We start from the raw sequence: 9,396 nt of genomic DNA on the forward strand, positions 1-9,396 counted from the left end.
AATTTGGTCACAATCTGTCTCTTTGGGAGCAAGGAAATGTCAGTCACTAATTATAGCCCATAATATTTCAACAATAAAGCTCCCAAGAATTAATCATCATTATAGCAAAAACTCTGCTTAAAGCTTTCTGAGAAAGACCAGAAATGAACAGCCTAATCAATCAGCTAAACGTGCCTCTTAAAGACCTGTGCTTTGGTGAATCCAATATGTCCTCATGCTCATTTCATCCTAAACATTCAACTTCTCCCCAGCAGTCGGGAGGTCTGGTGGAGAGTTTTCTTCGATCTTCACAAATAGGAAACACGGCAGGGGTAACATACCTTGGATGGGGACCTCGCTCTCACCTGTCCAGTCTCACGTGACAGGAGTGACAAGATGAGGAGAGGGAGCCAGTTCAGAGTGTTGGCATTTATCCCACGAGGGGAGACAGTAAGACTAGGAGGTATACGGCTCCTTCAGAGAACAGTAAAAAGCATTGACACTACATCAGGAGGGACTTCATTGAAATCTCGTCAGTGTCACCTCTAGGTGGCCTACTGGCCACTGGGCAGACTAATGGGTGCACCTCCTTTGTGTGGCTCTGTGGTCCTGCTGTGCTAAATGATTGATAGGCCCTCCTCTGTGACCAGGCCCTGGTGAATTATTCACCCTGACAGTAACAGAAGACATCCAGAGGAGGGGACAGAGTTCACAGCTCACTGTCTCCCCCTGAAGGGCCTTAGGGGGAAATGACATCATCCGCTTGGGGAGGGAGGGACTGGTTGTAAGTTGTCGAATCAGATGACTTTATGGGGCCACACTTGTTTTACTGGTATACATTTTTCTTTAGAAGAGTATGTGTTTGGAACAGGGAGAACATGGATGCAGAGGCACACCAGAGGGAATTGTCTGGCTCTCATAACTGGCAACCTCCAGTCCATATAGGTAATCACTGAACAATAAAACTGGGATTACACATTCCTGCCCGTTTGAAGGCTTGACTGGCTCTGACCTGGACACACAGATTACACAATGCCTGGTTACATAAGAGTCTGGCTCCATCTTTGGTAAACTGAGGCAAGGTGAACACATGGGGAATAGGGGAGGGAGTAAAGTGACCCTACCAAGAAAGATGAATGTGGAAGTGGTGGTGAGGAGGGAGGGGAGGTGTAGAAGGAGGTCAGAGAAGTGAGGGGAGCAAGGGAGAGTTCAAAATGACATGGAGGGGGGGAGGGTTACATAGACAGAGGAGGCCTGGGCAACTGAGGTTGTGATTTTCCAAGTGGTCTGTGCACAAAGTGGAAAGTTTAACAGAGTGGATCGCTGTAACCATAAAAGCTAAAAAGGTGGAAAGCAGCCGGGAGATATGACAGGGCCAGACGGTGCTGTCCTAGAGCAGCTTCTGTGCTTTTAACACAGCATCCATCCACAAGGCAGCCCTCATCTACAGCAAGATCCTTCCACGGTGCTCTTATTGAGCACATACTGTCACTAGCACACCCCTCCCTGTCTAGGTCTTCTAGGTGCATATTCAGACTAGATGGAGATGGTCTAGGCTAGTCTTCAGCAGGTCCCACTATGCATGGAAATCTACCAAGGCTTCATCACAGGCCTATTGGTGCTCTACAGCACAGTTTTGGTGAATGGATGGCTGTCACTCAAGAGTGTCATGGAAACAAGTTTAACTTCAGAGAAACTAAGGTGGCGGTTCAGCTGCCTAACTGGGTAATGCACATGACTGGGTCAATCACTTCTTTCCAAATATAAATAAATATGAATAAACACACACAAGCAATCATGGCGTTTTTTGGAAACTATGAGCTTGAGTTTGGAGACTGAGGTGGGGCGAGAGCAGGAGGAATGAAAGAGTAATCGCGCTTGTGTTTTCAAGGGGGCCGGGTTTGGCTAACTTGTTGCGGTCCAACCAGACCCGGCCCCCCCAAGTGTTCCCACCCCTCACCCCATCCCAAAGCATAAGCCCTGACCTCCCCACACACCCACCCCCGCTGCTCTGCTCAGCTGAAAGTGCATCTGCTCCCCTAGTCAGAGTGCCAGTGATGGGAGCCCCTCTCTTCTTCTCCTCTTTCTCTTTTCTCCTCCTCTCATTCTGGGATCTGGAGGGCCATCACTGTAGGCTTGGTCTTGAAGTACTGGTTGAAACGCAGCACAGCATAGCTGTAGGAGAGAGGGAGAGCAGACAAAATGTAACGAAAGATGGCAGAAAAGAGAAAGGTCTAAAACAGTTCAGACTGGAGGAAAGGCTGCAGCAGCAAACAATAACCCAGACAGCCACACTGACTGCATGTTAAACTATCTGACTAGCTTTCTCTGGTGGCTGAGGTACCACTCCCTCAAGTCATGACTGATAGAGTTGCAGACAAAGAGGGAGGTGAGAGAGAGAAAGAGAATGAGGTGGGAGAGAGAAAGGTGAGAAAGAGAGGAGGTGCTTGGATTTCATTCTTTCATAGCCTGTTCAACCTATGCTAACAGATCCATTTCCCCCATCCAGATGAAGCATGCACACAAAGACTCTCTTACCCCAGGAAGTCAAAATCGATGGAGGAGTACTTTGCCTGGATGAGTGCCCAAAAACCCCAGAAGAAGTGAGATGCCTGCATGGAGAAGTATCAGTGGTCAGACAAAGGCACATAAACACAGGTTCACACACAACATGAAGGGCCACTGTGTTGGTTTGTGGTGTGTGTGTGGGGGCACACACACAGGTGTTCCTCACCAAGGCAAACTTGTTGACCTGGACGTAGAGTGTCTCCAGGTCACGCGGGCTGACCTCCTCTCCTTTCTTGGCAAACTGTTTATAGGCTTGCAGATACACTCGGAGCCACTCTAACTGCATCTCACGGCTAGGGTACAGCCCATAGTCCAGCTCACTCATCCCTGAAAACACACACACACACAGGTCAGCACATGCACACACATAGGTACACGCCCATATTCAAAGAAGGTGCTTTTGCTCACCTGCAAACTCATTAAAGTGGTTCCCGATGTCGAAGGCCTGGTAGTTGTAACTGGAGTATTCATAGTCTATGAAGCGAACATGACCTGGGTAACAGGCAGAGGACAGCAGAATAAAAAACCCACACATCCCATGAATAGGACACACTGGTGGTCCTCATTCTCTCAGCAGATAATGTCTGGGGGGTGGGGGCTGGAGCATTCCTGCCGCTGACAATGAGGTTGTAAACAAGGTTCTAGAGTACATGTGCGTACCCTCCTTGCTGTTGTGTATGATGTTCTTGCAGAGCAGGTCGTTGTGGCAGAGCACTACAGGGGAGCCCAGGGTGGAGAGGTGCTCCTTCATCCACGCCATCTCCTGCTCCAGCACGGCCTGGCTAGGAACCTCCTGGCGGATCCTGTCCACAGAGCCATGGGGCGGGTCGAGAAAGGAGAGAGGGTGAGGGAGGGAAGGAAGGAGGGAGACAGGGACAGATAGAAAAGGTCAGCTGCTTCACGACACAAATCTGTGTATCAGTTTCCTCCCTGGAAATGTTTTGACAACTAAAGTCATTGTATTAATACTAATGAAGAAAAAAACGTGTGCAGGAGTAATGGATGAAGCTGACAGTTTTACTGCCACGTTATCCGTCAAAGTGTGTGAACATAAACAGCTTTTGTTTTTGCTTCAACAGAGTAGGTCTGTCTCCCTGTGGTGCTGATCTTCTAGGGAACGGAGTGTGTGTGTGTGTGTGTGTGTCATCAACGGGCTGAAGGTGAACGTTTAACCCTTTGTGAGTGTGTGTTGTCAGTCAATGCTGCAATGAGGAGACCATGTATGTGGTAATGGGCTTAATGGCTAATCCAGAGACTGTCACAGAAGGGAGGAGATGAGGAGAAAGACGAGAGAAGATATTCCCCAGGTCTTAACCACACCCTGTCACCAACAGACTAGCCCCTGTCCCTCTCCTAACACACTCCCCTCTCTCCCCCTGACTCGCCCAGCACTCTCCTCTCTTCCTCCAAACACTCCCATCTCCCTCACCCTTTGCCAACAGACTCCCATCTCCTTCTCTCTACCAACAGAAGTTCCCCTACCCTGACTCCCAAAAGATTCTCCACTCTCCCTCCAAACCACTCCCCTCTCCCTCACTCTCTTCAAACAGACTCCCCCCCTGTCCCTGACTCTCCCAACAGACTCTCCCCTCACCATGTCTCTCTCCCAAAAGACTCTCTCTGACTCCACATCCTTCTCCCAACAGAATATCAGCTCTGGTATTCCTGGGGGGAGTTGTAACTGGCTTGTGACTGTGTGTGTCTGACACAGCTGGACTGTACTGTGGAAGCGACTAATTGGGTGCTCAAGGGAAGACCATTTCCCCACAGGGACAGCTTCATATAAAGATGGCCTCCTTTTTTTCTCCTTGCTCTGAGATGAGACAACTGGACAGGCCAAAGCTTGATGATGCATTAGCTTAATGTGTTACCCAAGAGAAGGAGCCTGGATGGTGTGTGTGTCTGTGTCGTCCAGGACAGCTACTGTATTCTAGCTGATAAACTCAGGTATGCAAACATCTGCTGGCAGGACACGTACCACTGCTTCCCTAATCTAGCCCATGGTTCTGATAACACTTGCATAATTGTTAGTACAGTAGACCTAATAGCCATTAGAATAAGTAGAACAACTCCCCACAGAGTCCAGCTCAGCACAGCACAGGCAGGTGGCTCGGTTATGAAAAGGCACTTGGTTAACAGGAGGAGACCAGAGCCACAGACTGTGTGTCTGTCTGTGTGTGTGTGTGTGTGTTTTCCAACAGTGTGTGTGTGTGTGGGGGGGGGGGGGTGTTGTTTCCAATAAAGGGAGCCATGTAAACCCTCAGAGAATGGAGAACGACAGTGCTACACCACGCTGGTCATGTGACTCTCCCCACCTGGCATTGGAGGCTTGCTCGGTGAACTCGGTGGCGACCAGAGATAAATATTTACGCATCTTTATCCATAGGTTGGGTTTGGGAATGCAGCCGTTGTGTGCGTGGATGGCATGGATGCGAGCCATCTCTCCGGCAATGAGTCTAAGGACAAACAAACAAAAAACGTATACCATGTAGATTTGAATGCGGACACCATATCAGTAGATAAATAAGACATTGCCGTATTGATTCAAAGAGACTGCTCCACTCTGGGGAGGGGCCTTTTGACAGGACTCGGGCGTTCCTACCTGAGCAACGTGGGGTCCCTGACATCCTGCGTTCCCAAGGCGTCCCCCTGCATGAACTCATAGCAGATGCCATTCTGGAAGGTGCAGTAGAGACGTGGGGCACAGCCGTTAGCATGCAGCACCTGGGAACAAACACACACACACGGGTTAACCGCTACACTTGGATACTAGACGAATGACAATCCAAGGCTCAACAGGAGGACACGGACAGGGATAGGCCACCTGGAAGCTCTTGAGCTCATTGTCTCGGTCCACTATGAGTTCCGTCTTGTTGCCGTACACCCGCACCAGGACCACATCTTCTGGACTGTCATCCACGTAGCAGCCTACCAGCTTATTGGTGGTTCCATCGGTGAATAACTGAGGCAGACAAGGAGAGAAACAGGAAGTAGGGGAGATGTTCTGATTACAGCTGCAGTGATCACGGAAGGTTCTAACAGTAGGAAGGGCCGTGTTTATTTCACTGGATCGTATGATGTGTTCCAATCAATATCATGCGGCATACAGTGAAAGGCTAACTGGAGGCATACAGTGAAAGGCTAACTGGAGGCATACAGTGAAAGGCTAACTGGAGACATACAGTGAAAGGCTAACTGGAGACATACAGTGAAAGGCTAACTGCTCAAAAGCCAATGACTCAACTCCTCTGATGCAGAATACCTTTCAAAAAGGCCATAAGCTGGTCCGCTATTACAAACTATCCTGGTATTTTTACCAATGTGTTAAAAACAATGTAGGCCTATTATACATGATTCATGACACTTTAACAATGATGTTTTATTATTGATCATCATTGCCACCTTTCTGTGAAGTGTTACCAATAAAACCAAATGTGTGTCAATGGGACCAGATGACTGGAATTCCCCATTCTGCTGTGAATTCCACTGATGAGTGGGCCTTCAGATATCCCTGCAGTGAGATACCACACACACACGGGTCCTCTTTCTGGCTCCACAGACCACACAGCCTGGCCACCCACTCATGCATACCAAGCATACCTCACATTGCTGACCACAAAAATGGGCACACGGGCACCCTGTTACAACCCCCCCACACACACACACACACACAATTGTAGCCACATTATTTAACCCATAGGGCCTAGGCTATACCCAGAACACAATACAACACTAAGACCTCCAATATGGCACTGTTTAGCGCATGCTAGCGTGTGTGTGTGTGTGTGTGTGTGTGTGTGTGTGTGTGTATGAATGTGCATCCTTATGTGTTTATCACCTTCCACGTGTCAAAAGAGATAAGCTTTAGTAAGACTAAAGGTAAATATTAACTTCAGACCCGTAAATGACGACACACACATCAGGTTTGGCTGTGTTTGTGTAGCTTATACGATGTGAACCGAATTTATACTGGGTTTAACACAATAACCTTCTGTTGTAATCTCTTAACACTGATTTAAAATCTCCATCAGAAATAGGCCTACAGGAGAAAAAGAACTGGGGCTACAATTGAGGAATGAGGTTTTGACGGGGCTGAATCCCATGCTATGTTGTAACAATAAGCAGGTGAGAGGTTATTGATGACGTGTGTATGTGTGTGTTGGCAGGTCTGCTGTTTTCAAGACCTGGGAACGGATGTTTGGGAATTGACACTGGATATTTACAGTAAAAGCAGTGACACACACAGAGACACAAGCAGACACACACACACAAAACGCATCCTGTTTATGTGCGTTGGTCAGTCAGGTGTTCCTGTAAACATGTCTGCCCTTCTCATTACCTTCATCCTTTCAAATACTTCTCCAAAACAGATCCATTTCATTCTCCATATTTCCCTTCCCCTCTCTCTAACCATTTCCTCTCTACAAGCTGGCATCTGACTGTGTACAGCTGTCGGGCTATGTGACAGTGAGGCCTGACTGAGAGACAAAGCCAGGGTAACAAAGCCTGTTTGGGTGACTAGATGTTGTCATTGAGAAAAACACTTCAGGCCTATACAGGCTGCAGACGGAGGTAAACACTGTCATGCTTCCAGTTGAAGGGGCGACAAATTCCTGGGATTATCCTCAACTGTATGAGGGCGGTTGCTTATGTGACCTAGGAAAATGTAAAATGTATGACTACAATGTGAACACTCATTCAAGTGGCAGACCATTGATCATATCATGTTTGATCATTGGTTATGAGCCAGCACCGGGGTTCCTCATGAAGTTAAGAGTGATCGGGAAGGTAAATAGTCAAATCTGTGGGATAATGTCTGTGATGTTTCGATGGCTAGACAGACAATACCAAAACATCTCATGCTACACTAGGTGGTGGCACAGTGGTCACTTGATCCACTTAGTTTGAATGAATTATGCAGTTCCACTTTCCATGACTGATGGATTCTAAAGCAGAGCAACAAAATCTAACAGAGACCAGTAAGAGAGAGATGTGTGATTAGGGTTGTCTAATGAGTTTACATGGGGATCCACTTGGATCCCCATGTAAACCCCATGTTGGTTGTTGGAAAGGTCACAGGCAACGTTACAACTGCAATCACACTCTGAATCAATCAACAATATGCAATCATAATTTGAGATACATGGAGGCCCCATTTACATGCAACCATTTAAAACCTTTAGGGAAAAAAAAAAACTTGGGGAAACAGCCTGGTCTTGATCCAGAACATACTAGGTTTTCTAGAACAATACTATCACCACGTCACTTGCAGCTGGTTACTAACGTTGAGACAGATGAAGCAGTCAGCTGCCTGGCACAAGCCTTCATTATAGGCTACAACTCATCTTTTTCAGATTTCAATTGGCCTAATAAAATAGCTTTATAGCCTGGCAGAGATAAGAGAGATTCGCACGGTACGTTTACACAATCGAAGACTATGACCGTGACGTTCCAACTCCTATCAGACCTTGCTTGGGTGGGGTGATGACAGCTTGTTAGCTAGCAATGTTAGTGGAGTGCATTTTGTCTAGCTAGCTAGCTAAGTAATTTCAGCACTTTGAAAGCGTTTTATATTTGCACAAACTATTCATATTTACTTTCTCCAAGGCATAAGTGATTATAGAAACAAAGATGAAGCTAGTTGGCCATCATTGGCTTGCTACCTGCTAAAATAGCTAGAGCTAGCTAGCTAGTGCTAACATTTGGCTATCCTATGCCGAGCCAGTTGAGGCTACAGCTGCATCACAGCTAATGTAACCTGCTAGCTAGCAAGGCTGTCAAACTAGCATCCCCAGCAGTTAGCATAACATCAATGTTACCTTGGTCTTGACATGGTTCTTGTCCCACGATGGGCGAAGCTCCTTAATGAGCTTCATTGCCCCATCCGTAACTTCGAGCTCGTCCACGAAAATCGGGAATTTTCTAATCACAGGCGACCCAACCGGCACGTGTATTTCCGTCTCCATAATATGGTTGATTGTTGTGTTCTTTAGCTAGCTAGAGATGTGTCTATATTTATTTTTTATAATTTACGACATGCATATGCAAGCTAGCTAGTAGGTTGAAACAGACTGAAAGAGTTTGCAAGAGGAGCTTAGTGGTGTATTGACGCTAAGCCGATGAGGATGCAGCTACGGATGTGAATACCGGTGATGACTCTCGTCGTCGGTTTTCTAGAGCCGGGTCAGTCAACGACACGATTTCCTACTCCTTAGCACCGCCCTCGCAGAATCATTCGATGCCGGTGGTACGAGGGAAGCTCTAGATGTAAACCAAATCAGTCTAGTAACCGGCGAAAGAGGTGACGCCCCCTTTTCAAAACACGAGTTCACCCGGGAAGAACCGAAGTGGCGAAGTCGGTAGGACTGCCCGTGTTTTAAGGATCATCGGGTTCAATTTTGTCTGAATTAGAATCTGTGAGTGTCAGAACAGCTTCAGTATGTGAACTCATGGCGCTCTAATGATGTAGACGTTCACAAAATACAGCATGTAACTTGCAACAGAATGCAAATCCGCCATACGTTAATCGGTGTGGGGCACCGCTGGCTGGTCCCGGTGTGCCGGAGAATTCAGTTCCCCGGTTCCCCCTTCCTTGCGCGTGCGCGAAATCATTACGTTTTTTCTTGCTTGGTTGAGCTGAATGTGATTTATATAATCGCGTGTTATCTTATAGTGTAGGCTACTCTACCTACTTTCCATGAGCATAAAGTACATTTCTTGATGTTGGTTAGTTAATTTGCACTCAAATACAGGCTTTAAAGTATAGTAAATTGTATTGCTCAATCGTTAGTCAGTCCCTGTTTTCAGAGTCTGTAACAGCTAGACTAGTGCTAATCCGTCTATTGGAGC

At 47.1% G+C, this 9,396-nt stretch overlaps 1 protein-coding gene across 1 annotated transcript; it reads right to left on the bottom strand.

Annotated features, from left to right (window-relative positions):
* Nucleotides 1-1,965: 1,965 nt before the first annotated feature.
* Nucleotides 1,966-9,012, bottom strand: etnk2 (ethanolamine kinase 2). The gene is made up of 9 exons (XM_062468607.1): nt 8,367-9,012; nt 5,372-5,509; nt 5,150-5,271; nt 4,863-5,003; nt 3,208-3,350; nt 2,956-3,039; nt 2,714-2,874; nt 2,518-2,591; nt 1,966-2,154 (listed from the first exon to the last, which is right to left on the bottom strand). The coding sequence occupies exons 1-9, from the start codon at nt 8,511-8,513 to the stop codon at nt 2,082-2,084; spliced, it is 1,083 nt and encodes a 360-aa protein (XP_062324591.1). The 5' UTR covers nt 8,514-9,012; the 3' UTR covers nt 1,966-2,081.
* Between the last annotated feature and the right edge of the window lie 384 nt (nt 9,013-9,396).

Source organism: Osmerus eperlanus, chromosome 1 (assembly GCF_963692335.1).
Source record: "Osmerus eperlanus chromosome 1, fOsmEpe2.1, whole genome shotgun sequence".
Lineage (NCBI taxonomy): Eukaryota > Metazoa > Chordata > Actinopteri > Osmeriformes > Osmeridae > Osmerus > Osmerus eperlanus.

Coding starts and splice junctions, on each gene's coding strand:
- etnk2 (XM_062468607.1), bottom strand. CDS start 8,513: ATGGAGACGGAAATACACGTGCCGGTTGGGTCGCCTGTGATTAGAAAA. Junction 3,040..3,207: donor CATACACAACAGCAAGGAGG/GTACGCACATGT, acceptor CCTGTTACCCAG/GTCATGTTCGCTTCATAGAC. Junction 2,592..2,713: donor AGGTCAACAAGTTTGCCTTG/GTGAGGAACACC, acceptor TTCTCCATGCAG/GCATCTCACTTCTTCTGGGG.